The 23737-nt window shown below is 43.0% G+C and overlaps 1 protein-coding gene and 3 non-coding genes across 5 annotated transcripts in view; 1 reads left to right on the top strand and 3 right to left on the bottom strand.

The window, feature by feature from the left end:
- arid2 (AT rich interactive domain 2 (ARID, RFX-like)) overlaps positions 1-12208 on the bottom strand; it is a 31688-nt gene extending 19480 nt beyond the window's left edge. Inside the window, exons 1-5 of one of the 2 annotated variants that reach the window (XM_047575296.1) lie at positions 11988-12207; positions 11661-11846; positions 11444-11537; positions 10386-10483; positions 1289-1422 (exon numbers count right to left, since the gene is read on the bottom strand). In XM_047575296.1, coding sequence (XP_047431252.1) covers positions 1289-1422; positions 10386-10483; positions 11444-11537; positions 11661-11752 — 418 coding nt within the window. In that variant the 5' untranslated portion in view covers positions 11753-11846; positions 11988-12207. Of the gene's footprint in view, positions 1-1288; positions 1423-10385; positions 10484-11443; positions 11538-11660 lie in introns of both variants that reach the window. The other variant, XM_047575297.1, reaches the window with a different exon arrangement.
- A 4367-nt stretch (positions 12209-16575) lies between these two features.
- trnak-cuu lies at positions 16576-16648 on the top strand. The gene has a single exon. It is a non-coding gene; the product is annotated as a tRNA-Lys (tRNA).
- Positions 16649-18224: 1576 nt separating this feature from the next.
- Positions 18225-18335, bottom strand: trnal-caa. Its single transcript has 2 exons — positions 18298-18335; positions 18225-18270 (listed from the first exon to the last, which is right to left on the bottom strand). It is a non-coding gene; the product is annotated as a tRNA-Leu (tRNA).
- Positions 18336-19689: 1354 nt separating this feature from the next.
- On the bottom strand, positions 19690-19800 carry trnal-caa. The gene is made up of 2 exons: positions 19763-19800; positions 19690-19735 (listed from the first exon to the last, which is right to left on the bottom strand). It is a non-coding gene; the product is annotated as a tRNA-Leu (tRNA).
- Positions 19801-23737: the final 3937 nt, after the last annotated feature.

Here is a 23737-nt window from a genome sequence, read left to right as displayed (position 1 = left end):
TGACATAGCTTTGACCGGGTGCAGGAACAATAACTTGCTTACTTGCTGTGAGTTTGAGATTCAGCACTGTAGACTCAGTACTACAGATCGGCCGATATGGACTTTTTTTCTAGGGTCGATATCGATTTTTTCTTTCCTTTTTTTTCACATCCGCCTTGACCGACGGCCGATACACGCTGCTGATTCTTCTAAAGTTAGTGCTACTGCAATTACAGTCTGGTGACATGCCATTCCAAGCCATGTTAAAACCTCTGCAAGCAATTAGACGGTCCTGCAACCAATCAGAGCAACAAAACGCTTGACATGTGTTTCTTGACGAACGCTCTAATTGCTGTTAACTGTTTGTTAAAACGTATTTCACTGTCAATATTTACAGCAGGCGCGACAGCGGAATCTAAAGAGCTCGCGTCTTTGATGGTAACAATTTAGTTGTGAACAAAATTAATAAACTAAACAGCGCTCAGATGACGTGTGGGGAACTCTGAACTGAGCAGCAGCTTGAGACTGAGCGGGAATGTCGGGCTAGCTTTGAAGCTAACACCACTAATGTTTGTACCCTGGATGTGTAGCTGGATACAGCTAGCAGTTAGTCAACCTTGTCCAAATGTAAAAGAAAAAGTAATTTCACCTATTGCACCTTGCCAAGAAATAATAAGCCATTCCATCCATTTCCAGTCTTGGCTCTAAGCTAAGCTAACACAAAACATAACTGGAAACAGTGAAGTGAGCGTACAAGTAGTTTCCAGTCAACTCAGCTCAAAGTCAGAAAGAACTTTTTCTTGTTTTGTTTTTCAGAAACTAGTTCAGGTTCTGCACAGCCACAAAAAAAATGCAGCCTGCTTTGTAACAGAAGCACAAAAGCTGTGCATTTATATATATATATAAAAAAAAAAAGACCAGGGCAGATTTGTGAATTGTCGAGGAGAAAGTGTTTCATATCTAACGCTATCAGAGACAAGAAGGAACAGCTAGAGTCGAGTCACATTCCGATGCATATGCTCAACCTGTGGGCTGACCAGTTCCCCATGCATCACACACCCAGCTCTGATGAAGTGATGCTTTGCTGTAATCGAATCTGCGTGTGGATTAAGTGTTTGAGTTGGCCCGGGGGCAGAGAGAGCGAGAGCGCGAGTGACAGAAAGAAGATGAACTTCAGAGAGAAAAGAGAGGAGGCGGTGAAGAAGAAAGCCTGTTAGAGGAAGCGAGCGCTTACCTCATGGAGGTGTGACCGAGACAGAGAGGACAAGAGAGCGTGTGGACGGCGTACGAATGCCAAGTCTCCGCGTACCTGATACAATGTGTTGCTGGTAGTTGTAAGCGTTGGGAATTGCACCGATTGGAAGAGAGGCTTTGGGATTCCCCGGCTGCGATTCTTCATCATCCTCGCCGAAGTGGTGGACTTTCTCATACTTCTCCAAGTATCTGTGTGGAGGGGGAAAAAAAGGCAAAAGATAAAGCACCGTTTTAAAACTTAATGCACCTTTTTTTTTTTTCATAAGTAAGTGTTGCCATGAGCCGTGTTTCTTTGTTGTTACAAACTCCCAAGAAGCCAATGACAGTCTGAGCGTGTGTTGAAGTTATGCGGGAACAGCTCGACCTAGAACAAAGAACTTGGACGAACAAATCCTAAACTTCTCTTCGGGGAAACACATCACTCCGACTCCCCCAACACAGCAGCTTGTACTGCACGCAGGTTATATTTAAGAAAGCGCACACGCACGGGCCACGCTGTAATCCCTTTAGTCAAAACCTGATCAGGAGGACAATGAAAAAGAGCTGGGACGTTCGTCCGTTTGTCATTTTCTGTCTCCGTGAGCTCCGAGCATTAGAAAGCTTTAGAAATAGATTCTGTAAACACATTGTGTAGCGTTGAGCTTTAAAGGATTAGAAATTATACGCCCTAAACTAAACATCAACATTTTACCTTAACCCTTTACCTGGCACTGTCACCACACAGTTAACCTTTTATGTAGTAGTAGACAATAAAGTCCTTCATTTCTCATTTTGTAGTCATTCAATTTGTGAGATACATAAATTTAATCACGTGTGAACACATTATATATACTAATACCTACTTTTTGAGATGTATGACTTTTAACAGATGACGATGCCTCGAAAATATACAGCTTCGATATTTATTTTGTATGAATCGTGAGTCAAAATACTCAGTTCACGCTATTAATATAGATTAAAAATGTATGATATTTAATTGTGATTGGGTTTTTTTTAGTGTGGGCGTCAAAGGGTTAAATTTTAAGTATTTCAAGAATAAATCGTAGTTTATCCACAGCACGAATAGTGGCTATTACCCACAATAAGGAAGTGGCTGCAGCTTTCCTTTGTATGGGAATACAATTAAACACATAACCGCAATGAGCACGCTCTGTGCAACGGCGGGATCGCGCACAAGCTTTACTACAGCCAACTGACCATGACCTCCATCCAACACTAAAGCTTCTGTTGGAAGCACAAAGAAGTATGCATCATAGCAGTGATGTGGAAATTAACTTAACGTGTCTCCGGAGGCGGAGGAGGACAAACCGGCTGTTGTTGATGATCGACCCAGTCAAAAAGGATCTACGACGCGGGCTGTCAAAGAGAGCGTTCGCTCAGACAACGGCGGCCGCACTCTACACTTAAAATGAGACGACGGAGGATGGCTCGTGGGATTTTGCGGAGCGGCGCGCTGTACCAGGACACCCTCCGTCCTCGCGGTGACCTCAGCGCCGACAGCATGATTTACTTCGAGCACAACAACCCGCTATTTTTGGTTAGAGGGCTTAAGTGATGACATTTAAAACGATTCATTCAAACTGCCGCCCCGGCAGCAGCACGTGAAGCAACGTGGTGATATCAACGTATTGCGTCGCGTGAGGAAATCCACTTCCTATTAAAGCGATAAGGAGATGGAGCTCGGAGGTGGAACGGGAAGACGAGATGAGGAAGGTGGTGACTGAAGGGATGGTTGTACAGAGAAGTTACCAGCCTCCAAACCTACGTATCGTTTCTATTCAGCAGTGACATGAACATATCAAGTATCATCTGCTCCTCCAACAAGAAGGGCACCTATTTTCATACATGCCAAAACGAATTCCATCAACAGCCACCCAGCTTTTTCTATTCTCATGTAACACTCAAGACCAGCAATGACTGTGCCCTCAAAGGACAAAGCTACACCATCAACATATAGAAAGGAGCCCTGAGTAGTTTCTGAACCGAACGACTGGCAGGACAAGTCATAGGAAGAGCAACATACGAAGAAAGTCCAATAAATATAATCAAGATATTACAGATTAATATCTGTAATACGCATAAAATCAAACGCACTAATTCAGTACACATAAGAGTAAATCTCAATAACACCAGCAGCCTCTTATTACTCTGCACAGTTGTGTTGTAAATTGCATGTGGAAACATTCATTTCAAAATGAAATCCGACAGCCAACAGGATGTTGCCATGGCACAGGCGGTGACAGCTATTTTTTTTCTCAAGGCTATGATACCTGCACAAGTTCTGATGTGGTGACTAAAGCGTGATCCACTTAGGAGCCCAGGCTAAAAACGAGCGCGGAGAACGGGGTATAAGCGCGACTTTGCATGACAGCAGGTAGACGTTGTCGGCGCATCACAGAGAAACATCAGCGACGGCCGACACGTGAAAACAAACGGAACGAAAACACTTTCAATTTTCAATTTCGAAACGCTTTTCTTGTTGACTTTGACCCGCTGCAAAAAAAAAAAAAAAAAAAAAACACTAGAAACGTGTGAACTGGCTGCAACTCGACCCGCTGCGAGCAAACATGAAGCAAGTTAATCTTTAATTGTAGACCTCCTTGTATTCTCGAGGAGTGTGCACTCAATGTGCGGGGGAGGAAAAAAAAAAAAAGAAGAAGAAAAAAAAAAAAGCCTGCGAATTCAGGAATGAACTCATTTGATGAGCGCCTCGTAGTAATGAGCAACCCTGCCAGACAAACACAAACACGCTTCCACAGACATGCAGCGAAATACCTCAACAGCGGCAGCAGCAGTGTAGTGGTGGTGGTGGTGGTGGTGAACCGGGCCTGTGTGGCCGTGAGTCACCGAGCGAGTGCCTGTTTCTGAATTAGGCCCTGCTTGTTCATCGTGGCCGAGGTAATCCCCCGTTTGCTGGATGCCGGGTGACACGCTGGACTATAAATACACTCAGCCTTCATTCGTAGAGAGAGAGAGAGAGAGAAAGAGGAGGGAGGGAGGGAGGGAGGGAGGGAGAGCCGGAGAGATAGGCCCCAGTCCCGACTGCAGCGTCATCAACCGCTGTCTGGGCACAAGCGAGGAAAGGCTGCGGGTAAAGGTGGGTGGGGGGGGATAGGATGAGGGGGAGTCGACTGCAGCTGCTTCGGCCTGCGTTTCCTCTTCTTTCACGCACGCATGTAGAGAGGAATATCCTGCACGAGTAGCGTGTGATTTTCAACAAGCTGGGGACTGCTGGGGCTTCAATCAATTTTACTACAACCCTGCGAGGAAGCCCGTGTATCTTCGCTGATAACAGCGAGCAGGCTTTCCCTCCAAAACCAAACGGCCCGTGCAGAGTGTGGGAAGCGAGTGACGACCAGACGCAAACGGCCGCCGTCGTTACTATTGTGTCATTCGCGGCGATGCGGGTCACGCCGGAGCGCGTCCTCCCCCCCCCCCCCCCCGGCTTCGGTTCCACACGGCCGCCCGAATGCCCTCGGTGCTGGCGGTGTGTGTGGGAGTCGAATGCCCCCTGCTGGACGCCGACGCGGACATGCAAACACACCCACTGCCAATTTTCTGCACAGAAACATTTGCTGGGATTTAATGGAGCCGGCTGTCCAACGCAGGCTGAGGGCGGTTTACTTTGTCAATAATCACAGGACCGTTTATTGACGCCGCCGAGCCAACTGAGAAAATACTGCGCGGGCTGGACCGCTGACAGAACAGATAATTTGTCGGACTTGAAGTCACGGTGGGGCTGATGGAATTCTCATTTAAAACTCGCGATTGATAAGAAAGTTCAAACAAAAAAAAAAAAAAAAGATGTATGTTTACAAGCATTTCCATTTCATTTATCAGTCTGGTCAATCACAACAGCCCCGGTAGCTCGGTGGTTAGCAGCGTTTCCTGGGTTCAAACCGTGCTTTTAGCAGTGGAAGGATTTTCACACTCGTGCAAGTTCCAAGAACTCAGGTGCGGCTTGTCAAAGGAGGCTTTTATAGGCCAGAGTGCGTCTATATTTTTGGACATAATGGCAGAAGCCGACTTCAGATTTAAAAGGACGTTTTTGACTAAGAGAGTATGTACGACTGCTTTTCTGTTTTCTTGGAAACGTACCTGGTGAAAACTCATGCACTGGCTTCAATTCATCACCTCTGCATAATAATTCTTATTTTTAGTCGTGAATGCAGTACGGTTATATTATCAGACGTATAAGGCCACAATACCATCCACGTTTGCCGTTTGTTTCATGGATTTCACCACTGCCCACACATTGTCAAGCGCCACAAACATTTTTGTCAGTCATAGGGAACTACGTGCTGCCTCAAGTTGCGTACATCAGACAGGATTACGACAGCCTGTGTGCAGGTATTTCCTTAATTACAGTCCTAAAAAAAATAATCTTCTTATAATTCATCCTAAAGTATTAACATTCTAATCTGAACAACGAACTAAGTCCAAGACTTAAAAATTCGGTTGTTTTTTTCAAACCGTCAAGCATTGCGATTTTTTCATGATTAAATTGCGTTACATGACAGCGTGAAAAAAAGTGGTTGCGCTGCTGGCTCATAAATTGTGTGTTAGTGAGGGGGATCGCTCGAATTTTATGTGTGGTTGGAACACAATACCCTCGTGGGTTCAATACTTCAACTAAAAGGTTAGAAACATACTCTAGGAGTTTACTTCTGACTGAGACACTGATTCCTGTTCTTTGGGATGGACTTAACACAGGCGACAAACTTGAGTTGTGTGTAAAATGCAGGGCTGTAATTAGTCACAGAAAATCACACTGAAATTGTTCCCACTCTTCAACAAATTGACTTGTTGTGGGGAGAAAAAACAAAACGACTAGAGTCATACTCTACCTTGTACTCTACCTACATCAATTACTTTCAAGAGAGGAAACGAAAGCAGCCCTGCAGCTGATCAGCGTGATCAGCCCTGACCATACTCACTAGTTTTCCAAAATTGCCACTGGAATATCACCAATAGATGTCAAGAATACACATCGTAAGAAAACTATCAGCCTACCAGCTTTGCACGATGTTGTTCTACTATGTTTTTCGGTCATCTGTTTTATGAAAACACAGCCGCAGTCTGTCCAATCGCTGATGAAACGATCTTCTCCATGTGAGCGCCGTTTGTCCAACCGAAGATAATTCCAGAGGACAGCGTGACGACAAACCAATCAACCAACAAACTACGACACTTGTAATTTCACTGAAGTGAAAAAGTTCCTACTGAAAAGAATCAGCCGACAGAACACTACAAATACATAGTCTATTTCACACAGTGCTAAAGTCAGATTCTGAATCCACTGTCAAGTACAAGGCAGATTCACCATCTGCTTGTTAGCAAGGAAACTGAGAGAAGGAGATTAGACTATCAGTGGTGGCCAACGCTGCTGGGGGGGCAGGTCAAATTACAGACAGACCCAAAGCGCAAAGTCTCAAGAACCTTCAGATGTTATCTGCAATAGCAAGTTTGCGCCGCTGCTCTTATTTTGTCGAACAACGCCGCAGAGCACGGCTCTGCACGTCTCTCTCCGTGGCTGGTCGTCGTTTGGGCATCTCTAAAGTCGAAACAGCAGCCCGGATGTAGCGGGGGGAATAAAAACAGGGCTAATGCAGCCCAGATCAAAGGCCACCTTGTCCAGATGTTTCAGATGAGCAGGAGAATCTATCGGCACATACAGGAAGAAGAGCCGTGGTGGTGCATGAAGTACTCTGGCGTTAAAAAGATGTGAATATTAACACCCACTGTGCAGAAATATGTCTGTGGTTTAACGCTGGGCAGTAGCTCATTGTAGTTTTAGTTCCAGAAATCACACGTCAGGTGAAGAAAATCAAGACGGTGCGATGCAATCAACGTTAACCACAGCTCAGGCTACGAGCTTCCAGGAATACGTTAGCGACTGAATGGACGGGCAGATACAGTAGCAGTGGGATTCAGCGGGAGCCCTCAATGCTCCCCACACAGGTTTTTAACTCCGTTTCTTGGCCGTTTTAGTCGGATACACAAGGCACTGTTTTATATGCACACAGAGTCACGGGACGCTGAATCCCAAGACTGATATAATTACATTCATTTGACACTTTCTCCTAAAAAAACTGTGTTAATTATTATCCACTTGAAACCACATTCATGACCTGAAAATAGAAGGAGGGGGGCAAATTATCTAATGCTCACATGACTGCACCACCGGCTAATAGCTGGGGTCGTGAGAATTTCGGGCCCCAAAAGTGGGGTCACAAGCCAGGAACGGTTGAAAAACACACAGTCTGGTGTTAGGACAAGATGTATGTTACAATAGGATTCATCCAGTTATCGACTGAAATGAGTGAGCCATTGAGTTTCATAGAATTCTCTGTGCTACAGAGTGCGCTATAATCATTTTTCAGCACAAGAGGCAGCTCGCTAAACTCTGAAAACAGATTACTTAGTGGTGGTTGATTCAGCAGAAAGAGGTATAGTCAAAGGAATGTTCCTTCCGTACAATGATTGAACGGTGAAAACCGTCCTTGGAAGCGGAGTTAAAAGCCCGGCGTGTCCATAACATAGAGTAACTCAGAAGGTGAAATCCAATCTGCACTTAACCAAACACTGATAAATGTAAAAGGCAACACTGAGGCTGTTTAAAAAAACTGTGACAACTTTTAAATGAGGAAGACACATTTATAGCCATGTGTACAAACCGCACGAAGATAAAAAAAAAATCAAAAAAAAAAACAATAGGCGAGCTTCACGTTTAAGCCAACTCAAAGGCTTTAGTGAGCGTTCCTAGATGTCAGTGACTCCTGGGCCCGACTTCCTCCCCACGGGGATGCAGCAGCCAGGGCAAACAAAGGTTGAGCCGCGGTATCCGTCACCTGACTTGGCTTCTGGGGACAATATACTGCAGTTTGGAATAGAAGTCAAACACTATACAACAAGGCCAGGGGCCTCATTACAAACTCCTTTCATTCACTCGAGTTACAAACACGTTTTAGTATGAAAACTTAGTAACTCAGTAACTGTTCTACACAGGTGTGCAGAGAGTTTAGAGCTGCAGGTCATAAAAACGTCAAATGACGGAAGGGTAAAAAGCAGCACGCCGACAGGAATAAACCCGGATGAAACGGGTACAAGTTACACATGCAGCAATAAAGAATCAGACTGTTCGACGGGAATGTGTCCGATTAAATCTACGCTGCATGTGAATGCATTGCATTTAAATGCATACATTTTGCTTCAATCAAACAAAGTGGTGCAAAAACAGAGCTGCGACTCAATGGTGCCCTTAGTGTGTCAGTGTGATTTGATGCCAACGCTTTGATCCAGAGTGTGAATCCTTCTGTCCCTGAAGTTGAAATGAAATCGGCACCATTGGTGGGATTGATGTCAAAGCAGCGCTTCGACAAGTTGAAAATGAGCTGGAGGAGAAAAAAAAAAAATGTTTCTGGCGAGCAGCGCTCACTTATTACGGAGTGACATTCAGATATCAAATAGACGGCAGCGGGAGCTGGCACAGGACTTCAGCGCCGCTTATTGCTCTGCCCTGAGTGGGAAGTGCTGACCAGAGGGAGACACATCATGGTCATGAACTTGTCACAAGTGAGATCCCTGTGAAGATGTGTTCTTTACTCATACCTGCTCACTTGCACCGGGATTAAACTAAATAAACACACAGAAATAACACTTAATTCCGCATCTTAAAGTCAAACAAAAGGCCACAGATACTAAAAAACTGAGGCAATTACGATATTACACAATGTAGACAATTTGTTCAACCATCACCCACAAAACACACAAGTTTGATCTACTTTCCCTGCCAGTGTATTCACAGGAGAGGCCCTTAAGGTGCAAACATGGCTTAAAAACTCTGAAGCCGCCGGTGGTTACAGAGGGTCATTCAACTGGATAATCAAGATTAACACCTGATATTAGCCAACATCCACCCAGATCAAATGTCCTTGAACGAGACGCTGAATCTGAACCAGCTCGAGCGAGTCCACATCCACCGTGTACCTGGCTGCGACCTCTGACCTCTCCGGGTTAGAGCCGAGAAAGAAAATCCAGCCGCTGTAAAAATGGGGAGAACATTCACCCAGTTTTGCCTGGCGAGATTAGACGCCGTAAGCAGGAAGAGCAGCCCGAGGGAGACTCAGATAGCGTCCATTATCAGTGTCAGTTGAAGCAATACAAATCTAGCTGCTGTTGCCTCCGACATCCCCACACCAAGCTGCTTTAGATAAACTTTATAAAGCCACTCCAAAGGCTGAGGAAGACTCATCGGTTATAGCTGTCCGAAACAAAAACGGACGCGCAAGAACAACTTTAACACACTCCGAGCCCGCCAGACCAAAACAGATTTCTTATGTTAATGCTTTACTGATCTTGTGTGGACAATTACTAGCAGAAAGCCCGTCATGCAGCGAGAGGGGTTTCTCCCTTGGAGCCAGCAACTGACGGTTATCTGACAACTTTTGAGGGCCACCGAGTCTAACCAGATGCCGGTAATCGATTTCGCCTCCAAAGTGGCAAAAAAAAGCAGCAGCTTGCATCAAAAGTCACCACGCACACTTCCGTTCGTAATATCATCTCGTAAAAATTATTCATAAGTGGTTACAGTTGTTTCTCGGCTACACAGGTGTAATCCCTTGCAGGCAGGTGCAGGGGGGAGGAGGGGGGCCGTCGTTGGCGGGGAAAAGGAAAAGAGCACAGAGAAAAAAAAAAAAAAAACAAAAAAAAAAAAAAACAGCAAAACCAAAACCACAAATGCCAGCTGCTAGGGAGAGCGGCATTTACACCAGACTCCCATCAGTGCCAGCTGACTGTGTCAAGACTTGTGAGCCTGCACCCAGATCTGCTCGGAGGTGCATCAAACCCAAATGTCCTCTGGTTCAAACCATTTCCAGAAAAGTCACCAAAAATCGTTCTCAAAAAAAAAAAACAATGCAACCCGACACATTTTGGTCAACGCATCTTCTTAAAAGAAACACATTGTAATGTATTTTCATTATATGGAGGGAGTGTGTGAGTACATACAAATAAAAGATTTGGACTGCTTTCCATAATTATGTTCTAGTGCAGAGGGAGCAGAGGCTGGATCCTGCTGACTGCATCTTAACATTTGTAAACACATCCCACATGCTACCTGAGAGGAAGAGCTGCATGGCCATGCTACTCACCGAAGGTAGTACTGTTTTAAAGCAAACGCGGCGTTGGAACAACTCCTCGGAAAGTTAAACTCCTCTCCAAGTTCAATCCATTGGTTTTTGTCAGAGACCTGAGAGGGAGAGAGCAGTTGGTTAGGAGATAAAAAAAAATAAAATAATAATAATTAAAAAAAAAAAAAAAAAACACCGACCACAACAAAAAAAGAGCGGTTACACTGCAACCATCTGGTCTGCTACAGGTCCCCCACCCCCCAAATGAGGCAACACTACAATCACTAATCAATAACTTTCTCAAACTGCCGAAAATATGTGAAAACGAGATAAATCTGGCGAGCCGTTTGGCACGGCCGTGTGTAATTAGGCACCGGTGTGTTTTATTGGCGGCACATATTTACATTTGACACACCAGTAACTACTGCCTGACTCCCTTTAGGACGTTATCGTTACTGTTGAGGCTGGTTAGCACTGGAGCTAACGAGCTAACTTTTCCCCATTTCGGTGCTAAAAACCCGGCGAGGCCCAACTCCAACAAACTGCCCGCGCCGATAAACGAGCGATTTAGCTCGCGGCGACCGGTTTGGTTTTGGAGCAGGTTTCGGTGGCTGTTCGCCGTGTTCACTACATGGGCCTGTGAGGCCTACATTTTGTGCTCAAGCCATGAAGCCGAAGAAAGATGGCTATGGCGAGAAAGAAAATTCAAGCTTCCCCCTGGGTGCAAACTACCGGTAAAAGCCCGGGCGGAGAGCCGTGTGCTACGCGGTGTTTTCCGAGGCCGGGCTCCGTGCCGATAATCGATGTTAAACGTGCCCGCTAATTTTGAGTCGCTCCAACTGCACTCTGACTCCGAGCGGTTGGACTCTCAATTCAAACCATACAACAACACAAGCCACCACATTGCATAGAGATACATGGCAAACTAGCACAAGGCCAACACCGAGCCCACTACAATTTTTTCTTTCTCCTGGAGGTTTACACTTGTCCCGGGTTACCCACACGGAGTTGCGGAGTGGCTCGCCGAGGAGTCCACGTACGGCGGAGTGTGGAGAAAAACACTTTTAGTTCCCACTCACCTTAGCAAATCCACCTAAAGCGACGACTCTGATATAGAGAGCATTCAGATCCAGCTCTTTCCCACCCACGATAGGAATCTTCCTGAACGGCGATCTGTTGGGATAACACAAGAAATAAATGCACACATGCTTAAATTACACTTCTGGTTAACTCGCAGCCGCATGCAACGAGAATTTAAAGTTATATTTCTTGGTAATAAAGACGCCCCAATCTCACCCTCTGCTTTGGTGAAATTGCCGCAGCTCGTCCAGGAAAGCCTGTCCTTTCCTTCGCTGATCTAGTAGATTTTTCCCCGTCGAATTTGCCATTGTTTTTGCATGCAAAAACGGTTAAAGCCCACTTCAGTCGCTTCTTAAGACACCAAGGATCCCATACTCCGCCGGCGCTCAGTCATTCGCCAAGCTGAGTGTTTAAAAAGTTAAAGAAATAGCTGATAGCAAGAAGAGCGGCAGCTCGCTAATAAAGACTGATGCACACAGAAAGCAAGCCCGATTCAAGCCCGGACTAAGTTCCAACGAACAGTCACAAATACGACCGATTTACCGGCAGATTAGAAGCGCCATGGCAGAAGGTGTTGAATTAATGCTTTTGGTCGCGGTTGTATTCGTTTGGAGTGGTTTGACAGTGTGTTACGGACGCAGCTCCGAGGCTATCGCACACACTGTAGAGCGGCAGAGGGATCCAGTTCTCAGACAAAAAGATGTGAAGGCCGCGGAGCCCAGCCTGCCATGCGAGCAGCGCCCTCTACGGCCGAAGGCGACACTGCACCGTCCAGAGCGGAGCGAGCGAGCGCTGGAACAATAGAGACTGTTTTCTTTTTTAGGGACCGTCTGACAACTCGTCTCTCTGTTTGGAAAACGGGTCAGGAGGTACTTGGAAATATCCCGTGGGGGAGGGGATAACACTAATTAACATAGCTCTCTTATTATCCCAACCAGCCGTGTAATGGAGGACAACCGTACATTCAGGTGCAAAAATACTTTTTTTTAGGTCGATAGAAAGCCATAGTAGATTTACTATGAATGGCTTCAACACGAGTAAACAGCATAACGCCAACACATATGAAGTTGAGTGGTATTTGCCATTGATCTTGAAAATACACATATATTTTTTTAACAAAAATTATTACAATTATATTAACGGCATAGTTGTATATTTTTCCAATAAAATAGCGGAAGGAATAATTTCCTGTGAGGTGGACTGTGTGTTACTGCACTGTTGTAGAAAAGTGAATTGTAAAATAAAGCTATAAACTGTAACATTTTGTATATTCTTTTAGTTGGCTGCGTGATATTTAAGATATTCCCGTGATAATTATGAAGTAGCAGCAAATAACAAATGAAGATACAAATATTCAACTTTTCCTTGATAATATCAGAGGTACAGAAGTTATTTTATGTTTACATTTTTTTATTGCATTGTACTCCCATACTGTTATTGCCGAAATTAGGATATTGCTAAAATGATGTCTACATAATTAATATCATCTTAAAGAAATCTGAGTTTACGAAACATGACAAAACTAAATGGATGTGTTCGAAAATTGAAGTTAAGCTTGATTTGGCAACATGTGGCAATTACTGTCACCCAATTACAATGTTTTTATTCTCCAGGAAATAAAGGCATTTTATTGATACATAATTTTATTACACGGTGTGATTGCTGTATTTTAAGGCATTCATTTCTAGTGTTTTCAAACAACGTTTTTGGCAGGTGACATGCGGTCCCTACAGTGTTAGGCGATTTTTTTTTTTTTCCCTTCCATGGTGCAATCTGTTGCTGAACTTGCTGCTACGTTATGGTAAGCTGCGGCTGTCCCTTGCCGACCACTTCAAAACGACTTTATCTTACGGGATGGTTGAAAATTACTCCTGATCCCTTTTGCCTGCAACTGCCAAGCGGATATCTTCTTGATGGGGTTACATTCAACCATTACACGTACCCCTTTGCTCAATGAAAAACCTGTCACAAAATGGCGGAGACGTACGTTAGCGGACCCCATTTTGAGGAATTGACATTAGACAGCGGAAAAGTGCGTGTCCTCGGTCGTGGTTTTCAAAACAGTGCTACCCTTTTCTTTTTTTCCCCCCCAAACAAACTGCGGTACACCGGAGTTCACCTCACGCCCCGTTTGGACTCCCCACCCGTCAACCGAATTCTGGGCTAACGTGTCTGTGGGGCGCTAGCTTGTTAGCTTAGCGAAAAAATAAAAAAATAAAATAAAATAAAGGAACATTCTTTAAGCAGTTTGCGATAATACAATTATTCGCGTACACATCGCGTGAGGCGAGAAGGCGTTTTGTTCACTGTGGCGTTTCGAGTTCATATCCACCACTTATTTTTGTGTTTGAAGTGAATCGCTAGCTCTACCGGCGTCCTACTTAGAGCGTCTCACATTCTAGTCCCTACATCATCACTGACAACATTGCTAACATTACCTTCGTGTGCGAGCCGTTTACACAGTAGCTCTCACAGCAGTGTTACAAGTATTATATTTCAGCTGTGTGTAACGCCGAACAGTTGAGCACATTTCACCAAAAGAGACTCGATAACTAATGTAAACGTAAGTTGAGAGTCTTTTAATGCCCACTGGTGTTGAAGCTAACATGCTAACTGCTGCAGCTTTCCCCTTGTTTTTGTAGCCCGTTAGAAGCTAACGTTACTTTCCATGTCCATTGATATTGTCGTTATTAATAATAACAATAATTATATACGACGTATAGGCTCCCACTAAAACGAATTGGTCCATACAAGCTGTCGTACCGACTTCATTCCCTCTAGCTATCATATTATAAAGTACATGCTAGCCAAGGTAAGAATGAAAGCTGTCTTAGGGTCTGAATAACAATGACTATTTTTTATTTTATCTATTTTAAGGTTTGTTTATAATGATTGTGCGAAAGTGACAGCTTCATATTTAATTTACCAGTCCATTGTAGCTCAGTCTCAACTGCCTTGCATACCTCAATATGATTATAAGTGGTTCCTTAATTGCGTTTTATGTTGAGGAAATTACTTTATGGATTTGATGCTGGCTCATAGCTGAGCGCTTTGCCAGAAAATGTCCCCCTTGTTCTGATTCACATGGACGTTCCCTATAGTCAAGTGCATTTGGGATTATTAAATTATTTCATGTAAATCAATGCTGCAATTCAGTTTTCCATGGAAACGCAGCCCTGCACTGGTTCGTAGTAGATGTATATTGATTTTAATCAAATAATATCATTGTAATGAAGTGCATTTGAAGACAGAATGATCAGCAGTACAGTACAGATTCATTTTGCATTGACTGATATCTAATACTTAATAAAATACCAGATGTACTTGTTTCAGTCATTTTTTATTTTATTATTTTTTTAAATCTTTGATGACTAATTATTTTCTGCTGGGAAGGTTGTGGAATTTTAATGATTAAATACACTACAAAACATGGGTACTGTAAAATGATCTGACTGCTGTTTGTGTTTGTTTTTTGTATAACCCCTAATTCACAGCAACTGGGCCGTTCATAAAGTCTTGTAGACTAACTTGAAGTAATTTCATCATCAAACATTTGAATGTCACTGTTCATTGTGTAACCACCAGGCAAATATCAAAATTAGTGCAAAATAAGTATTGCATATATTTTCAGAGGTATTTATTTTTTAAACATCATACATTCAGTGAATTTACTTACTTAATGTTATGCATGAATGACATAAAGGTACACATTAAGAGAAATCTACAGTTGCCGTCTGTTACCAAAAGGTAAACTGGACTTGGATGTTCAGTCCTTGGTCCGTTTACGCTGTATTTAAGGAGTGATTAATGGCGTGCCATGGCTATGGATGTGCACTTGAAAGCTCCACGGTCAGTTATGCCATCACACAGAGGTTCTCATGTGATGTGACAGCCAGGCCTTTAGTGGCATATGGTGCAAACGGGGCCACTGAGCCCAAGCTGCCTCGGAGCACCCAGACAAAAGATCCCAGTGGGACGCTAACTGCATGCAACGTCCTTACACCTCCCCGCTCTGCAGCCTGCCTGGGCGCCCGGGGTGTATCCGCTCTGAGGTAATACGAGTGTTGAGCTATGTCGTGGAAAAGGGCTCCCTCTTGTGGCAGTCCGGCGACACGTCTGAATGATGGTATGGATTCAGCTCATTGCCTTAGGAACATATTGTACTTGGAGGGATCAGTTGAGCGATTTTAAACTGGATAGTTACAGTTGGAGCGGTGCATGCTGGGAGGCTGGGGGAGGGAACAGCGAGTGACATTAAGTGTTGCAGCACACCTTTTACCGTCGTTACTGCCAGTCCAGTGTTACTAGAGCACAATATTGTAGTGGATTAAATATGAATGCAGTAAATTAAATACATTTTTTTATTATTGTCATTTTTAAAGGACCAGCTATAGACAAATGATCGGTATCTCTCCTTTATTTAAACTGAGACAATACATACAGCATAGACATGACGAAAAGCTGCAGCTCATTCTTGCCTACAGGATTGTATTTGAAAAAGTAATGTTTTGTCACCTCCCTATATTTCAAAATGCGAAATTTAATGCACTTGTCAAACAGTCCCCAGGGCTTTTATTTTAAATGCCTTAATACATCAATATCATTATAGTAAAACCTAACATCCACGTCGGCACAGGAAGCAAACATCAAATATTATATAAAAAATATATATATTTTTTTATATAAAATGATTTTCAAATTCATCCGTTTTGTCTTGCACTGACCATTTGTATGAATATCTTTGCAATCATTTTGTATCATCAGTAGGTGGCACTTGTGTTTCATGGTGGATTCAAAGTTATGCTGTTCCATGCAGTATGTCCATACGCAGTTAAACTGCAATCACCATTTTTACGTTTTATTTCGTCACAGTCACCCAGGTCATGGCATATGCAAATAAAACAATAACCAACTGAAATGTCTTGAAGACTGAAAAAGTGAAATGACATTTGTTTTGGTCTTCTTTTAAAATATAGTATCTATCACTACAATAATAAATAAATATATTTCGTAGGAAGAACAATCCAAGTCACTCACTCTGGAATTAAAAACAGCCTCTTATGAGTTCCGTAAAGTATGAATATTTTGCATTTTTTGTTTCATTTTTGGAGTTATGTGACGTAGGTGCACCGCCCGGCTAGCTCAGTCGGTAGAGCATGAGACTCTTAATCTCAGGGTCGTGGGTTCGAGCCCCACGTTGGGCGCAAATATTTTTTTACATTTTACACATTTTTTTATGTGTAGTTCTGTCTCGATGTCGCAACAGTTACTTTGTCTACATTTAACTGAAACTACAATAGTTCATGATATTCCATGTCCAGGAGAGATTTTACAGATTAACACATATTTGGGTAACAGAAGTTACATTACAGTCATTACAGATGTAATGCCTAACGTTACTGTAGCTTATTATTAACTGGTAACAGTGCACATTCAATACTTTTGTGACAGCAGAAGTGAAAACTATACAGATTTCATTCATACTATTATGCTACAAGTACATAAGAACATACTCTCATACTCTGACGTTATACTGGCATACTGATAAGCAGCACGTTACAGTGATAGAGCGTTACTGTACGTTACCGGGGGTTACAGTAACGTACGTTGCTGTCGGAGCAAAACGGTCACGTTTGAACTACAGACTGTAGGTTTGAACACGCTGACGCGATGCGACGTCAAAGTCGTTTATTTTAATAGTTATTTCTCTCGTTGGTATATCATTAATATCTGCCTAGCTACCCGTTAGTTTATTTAATACAACATTAAAAAGGAGCGTATTCACGTTTTGCGATGAATGAAAAATTAACACCGACCAAGCTAGACAGTTGACGGAATACAATGATATTAGCCACATATTTATCTTTTGTATTTACAGACAGCTGAAGGTTGTACGTCTTTCCAATCATTCGAAGCGGTAATTTTGAAATGACAGTAGAGGTCTTCTGCGCCTGCGCGCGGGCCGTCCGGCTGAATTTTGGAGATGCGCCGTCGTGATTGGCCGTCGGAAAGATGGAAATGTCGGGCCGCGATTGGTCCGCCTCGCAATTTTGGACAATGACTACGGGGATTGGCCGAGAGCAAAGATGGAGACGGCGGGCCGCGATTGGTCCGCCCCGGCAATTTTGGACAATGGCTTCAGTGATTGGCCGAGAGCAAAGATGGAGAAAGATGGACACGGGGCGAGGTGATTGAAGGGGAAGATACACACTCTCGCCCTCCCCCTAACGAGCGGAGTCGGTAGAGCATGAGACGCTTAATCTCAGGGTCGTGGGTTCGAGCCCCACTTTGGGCGCAAATGTTTTTTATGTGTAGTTCTGTCTCGATGTCGCAACAGTTACTTTGTCTACATTTAACTGAAACTACAATAGTTCATGATATTCCATGTCCAGGAGAGATTTTACAGATTAACACATATTTGGGAAGAATTCCGTTTAATAAAAAATAAGTTGTCTGGGATGAGTTAATAAGTGAATATTGAAGGGAATAAATGAAATATGTGCATTCAACCCAATGGCCGGTAAATACGTTAAATAACACTGGGCTACTCGGAGGATGTACAGGTATTTATCGCATTTAAAAGAAAACAAATATTAATTTATTTCAGGCAAGTTTCAAACGTTTAGTTCACTACTTAAATTATACCAATGCGATAAAACGTGAGGATGGATAAGAAAGTCACGCTCCTTAAACTAGCTCAAACTAGTTCTTTTCTTTTTTAAGAGAATTAAGACAAACGCGTTTGTCACTGTTAAAAACAAAATAGTCAACTAAAATTCTTGTCAGAAGTGGGATTTGAACCCACGCCTCCATCTGGAGACCAGAAATCCCTTTTCACAGGAAGGAGTGAATCCTTGAGTCTGGCGCCTTAGACCGCTCGGCCATCCTGACAAGTAGCGACACGAACACATCGGAGACGGTCCGTACAACTTGAAGACATAGGTGTTCAGGTGTGATTACCGTCAGTCAAAGATCATGTTTTGTGGCTGTCAGACGTAGACACAACCATAAAAACAAGACAAGTGCACTGACGTAATCGTAAATAGTGCTGTACGGCTCTATAAGCCTTTAAAGTGCACGGTGACGTCACCATCTTCTTTTTTTACTGTCTACGTGTTGGAGTCGTCTCTGTATACTGTAATGTTTTGTTAACTGTCTGTGTATTAACCTATATTCTCTGTTTGTGCTGATCTGTATGTTCATCCTGACTGCTCTGTATATATCTAACTGTTCTCAAAAAATAAAAATAAATTAATAAATAATTTAATAAAAGCAATAATAATATTGGAGTCGTTGTAGTTCTCGGTTGTGACAGCCAATCACCTTCCTGTCTACACCCAAGAATCAATTAAAGATCTCCAGTCCATCAGCACCCGGCTCTGCTTCCCCAGTCAACCAAGAATTGAAAGTGGAAAATTCAACTTAACTGTACCATGTGATTACACACAGTCAGTGATTACACATTGCTTTACATTTTAACATTACGTTACAAAGGTGGCTACTTCTATATATTTAGAATACTTAGATATTTCCATGTACCCTACCACACTATATCTCAAGTATGATATGATATGATATGATATGATATGATATGATATGATATGATATGATATGATATGATATGATATGATGAGGTTGACTTAGAAGATTTCGGTGAACTTGAGGAGTTTGAACACATCACTGGCCCCACAATCGGAACTGAACAAACACTCCCTGCCTCCTCACGACCTCCTGCACTATTTGTTGTTGCATCAGCTCCAGCTCCTCAAACACCCAGCTCTGTGCCATCCCTCTCTGTGGTTCCTCCACCACCTGTTAGATGCCCACTGTCTGCTGACTCCAAGCCAACAAAGTTTGGAGGGTGGAGTTGTAGAACCGAGGTTACAGGAAAAAGCTAAAAAAACAAAACAAAAACAAAAACAAGAAATGATAACTGGTGTATTTACAGATTCCCCATGAAAGGCACATACAATGCTTTCTGCACAGCTAAGATAACATACTGTCCTATACTTTACAGGTGGCGAAAACACTGATATGTGTACAGTACAGTTATTACAAGGTTACTATTGACATATATTGCAAACTATAACAAAGGTTATATTTATTTTATTGTATAATAACAGTAATGTTAAAATAACACAATCCATTGCCACTTGGCAACAACGGCCACTTCCCCCTGTGATAGATCTGAAAATCATACCGCATGTCTAAGTACTTTATTTGTAATGACAAAAATGAAAAGTCTTGTCAGAAGTGGGATTTGAACCCACGCCTCCATCTGGAGACCAGAAATCCCTTTATTCAGGAAGGAGTGAAACCTTGAGTCTGGCGCCTTAGACCGCTCGGCCATCCTGACAAGTAGTGGGATGTCAATCTGGACTCAAAAACTGCATGATATGAGTTATCACAGTCCTCACAATGGCCTGACTGCAATGGTCTTCTTGAACAGTCTCTGTGCTATGTACCAAGAGGGTTTCATGGTTCAGCATGACCATCAATGCTAAGGTGATGAGAGACCACCATCCACCTTCCAGAAGTGAAGACTGACACTTTACTACAATGGTTAATTAATTAGTATGGTCCTTTAAAGTGTTAACTTGTGTTAACGTGAACTTTTTATGTATTGGTCACTAACTCGAGTTACTCACTAAATAAATCAATGCTTAACCTGAGGCTTTGTGAGAGTGAGAGAAACTTCAGCTCATTCCAAAATGTGTATCATGTCCCTATGTCCAAGTGATGACACATAGATAACAAACAGCACTGTTCATTGTTCTGTTACAGTGGTAGGTAGACATCCATTTAAGACAGTAGCTCTTGAAATATTCTACTACACCCTAAAAGATATGTCATTTGCACTGCACATGGGCGTCTCCCATCTGGATTGGAGGAACACGTACATGCGAACAGTATTCACCGAATTTAGCTCTAACCTTTAATAGCATAGTCCCATCCAAACGGGTCATGCAGCTCAGGGACCTAAACATCAAGGGAGATGGATCTGGACTTCCTGACGAACAGACCGCAGATGGTGAAAGCTGGCAATTCCACCTCCACCACACTGAACCTGAACACTGGGGTCCCCCAAGGATGTGTCCTCGGTCCTCTGCTCTTCTCTCTGTACACACATGACTGCGTGCCCAACCACAGCCTCAACACCATTATCAAAGTTGCTGATTGCACCATCATCCCTGGCTGCTTCACGGGTGGTGATGGGACATTCTACAGAGAGGAGGTTAGAGAGCGTCGGTGCACCTGGCCACGCCGCATGCCACCATCGTAAAGGCAGCTAGAAAGTGCCTCTTCTTCCTGCAGGGACTGAGGAGGTTTAGCATGGACACCAGGATACTCTACTCTGAAACTTTTAGAGACGGACCATCGAGAGTATCCCGGCTGGAAACATCACCACCTGGTACTGGAGCAGCTGTACCACCCTTGAACGCGGAGCACTGCAGAGGGTGGTAAAAATCAGCCCAGCGCATCACATGCTGCCAGTCATCCAAGACATTTACAGATAGCACTGCAGGAGGAAGGCACGGTGGATCCTCTCTGACCCCAGCTATAGACTGTTGACACTCATACCATCTCCTGAGCCCCCATACTCGAACTAACAGGTTCAGGGACAGTTTTTGTCCTGCTTAACTGCATACTTATCACACACGCACATACATGTGCACACACTCACAATTCCATACTATTCTGTTTTGTCTTATTTTGCCTTTTTTTTCCCCCCACATTTTACTTTATTGTATATTCCTTCTGTGAAGTTGAGTGGAGCCCGTGCAGCAAGAATTTCATTACCGCAAAGATGCTGCATTGTTACGGAGTATCTGACAATAGAGGATGTGGACTCTTGAATCATTTGAAGAGTCGCTGTGCATGTTTTCTTGTCAACACCAGAACAATATCCAGTTTCAGGGAGCTCAAATGGGTCAGCTGGCCGGCAGAGGAGGCAGGCTCGGCAGCTGGGAGACTGGCTCTTTACTGAAGTATTTATAACAAAAAAAAAAAAAAAAAGGCCGTCGCACAGACTACCATGGTTTCACTCCACAATGGCAAGGGTGCGGCTGAAACTCAACACATACCAGCCCTCCTTCCCCCTCATGAGACGAAGCAGCTTTGAATACCACATGAAAAGATAGTTCGATGCAAAGGGTTCATCCTCCTCATTGTTAGCTATTAAGCAGACCAGCTTTTGATTTTCTGATGGATGTTGTCAGTGATGTTCATGTCGAAACACTGTGGCATGTAGAATGAGGACATCTCTTTCACATCAGAGTATCACTCTCCATTTTAGGGGAACCCCTAAGACACAAGGGGCTGAGGTGCTGACCGCTGAGCTAATACTGGTGCAAATGAAATGATTGTCATAGTATCTTCCATGTATCGTCCAGTTAAATAGCAGGGCAGAGTTATTCTAACATTCTGCATGTATACTGCACTTCGACGTATTACTTTCTGGAGGTAATTATTACACTTCTGAGGTTGGAAAAAAAGATGAGAACAATTGTACATACTAAACCACCACACGTTGGACTGTAGATTGGACTGTATATTATTTTCTGTAATTCTTACTACTTCATTCTTATTCTATTTTTAAGATTATTTTATTTTATTTTGACCCTTATTCTTGTGTCTATGTCTGGTTCACATATGTTGTTTGTTATCTTGGGACGCTTGGAAAAAACAACTTCCCTGTGGGGATCAATAAAGTGACCTTGAATCTTGAATATTAAACCATCTTCATTCAGTAGTCTAGATAAAATATTTAACATTTACCAAATTCCCATATAGTAGTTAACAGTAAGTTAGTAAGTTAATGATGGTAGTATGACAGTTAAATAAATAATAATTAATTTTGGTCATAATACTTACATTTTCTTTATATGTGCGAGACTTCATAGTGGGGGATTCTTATTTGCCCCACGACTGCAACAATCTTTACATACACTGGATGGGGCTTACACCACTGTGGGAACATCAAACTTGTCAGTTCATTAGGTATACTCAGTGGGTATGTGCCATGCCTTGACTTTGGTAGAAAATGTATGAAACGGAGTATGGCACTTCTAGATTTTAACCCCTGGTGTATCGGGACGTACTCAGTCCTGCTCTAATTCTCCCTGACTCGATTTGTGATGGTTCGTCCACACTGAACGCCGCTGCCGCTCCTCCGTTCTCTGCTCCTGTCTGTCACTGAGGGGCGGGGCTGCCTCGCGCTCAGCGCGCTGCACACTCTGTCCATACATCCATGGCTCTCTCACATGTACATACGGCGTGCACGCCGCGGCCTCGCCTCGTCACACTGTACTTCAGACGAGAGATGTGCATGAGGAGCGACTAAACCTTTGTGAGTTGTTAAGCCGTACATGACTTAAACAGGCTTAATCATTAGTCATATTTCAAAAAAAAAACGCCCATGCTTGTTTGTTTAACTCTACTTGTCAAACAGAGCACAATGAAATGAAAGATTGAAAAACAGTGTGAATCTGTTGCAGTCAGCTTGCTAAGAACAAGCTAATGACACCTGTCTGTGGCTCTTGTTTATCTTGCCACAAATCACAAAAACTTCTGGCTGAGTCAAACCAGCCCCAAACCCCTGTCTAATATATCACTCATTTAGCTCGATTTTAGTGAAGATTTTTAATTTGTTTCCAGATATTGAGTTTATTCTGACTACGGAAACATGAACCCATGTTGGCAATAATTGGTTTACACAAAAGAAATGGCAATTAGGACAGGATAGAGACACCTTTTATGAATGGATATACTCCAAGTAATTAACACTTATTCATTTGTCTTCTGAGATTATTCACAGATGGATTTTAACAAGAAAATACTTGTTAAAAATCTTTGTGGAAAGTTCAATTCTACATTTTTTTTAAAGTAAATGTGGAAGCAGAACACTGGGGCTACTTGCTGTGTTGTTGATCTAATGCTGATGAATTGGCCATAAATATAGTATGATAGCTGTGGATCATTTAGCAGAAAAACTGTAATCCTTGAACTGATGTTCAGTGATGCCTTTGACTCTGAGTTATGTTGGAATGGAAATTGCCTGGATAGTTTGGTTCATTCTCCTGTTGTTGGTAAAAGAAGATAGTGATAACTGCTAAAATGTCTAAAGCTTGATTTTACTCTCAAATCGCACCAGATTGCTGCTTTTAAATTTACGATGCTCAAAAACATTTCGCCGGGGGGAAACCCCACAGGATGGGGGGGATCCTTGACATACCTTTTCCAAAACTGAAATGACGCCACTGGGTATACTAGTGAAAAATAAATCAGTCCTG

Source organism: Mugil cephalus, chromosome 22, assembly GCF_022458985.1.
Source record: "Mugil cephalus isolate CIBA_MC_2020 chromosome 22, CIBA_Mcephalus_1.1, whole genome shotgun sequence".
In the NCBI taxonomy this organism is placed as follows: Eukaryota; Metazoa; Chordata; class Actinopteri; order Mugiliformes; family Mugilidae; genus Mugil; species Mugil cephalus.
This window is presented reverse-complemented; position numbering and strand designations above follow the sequence as displayed.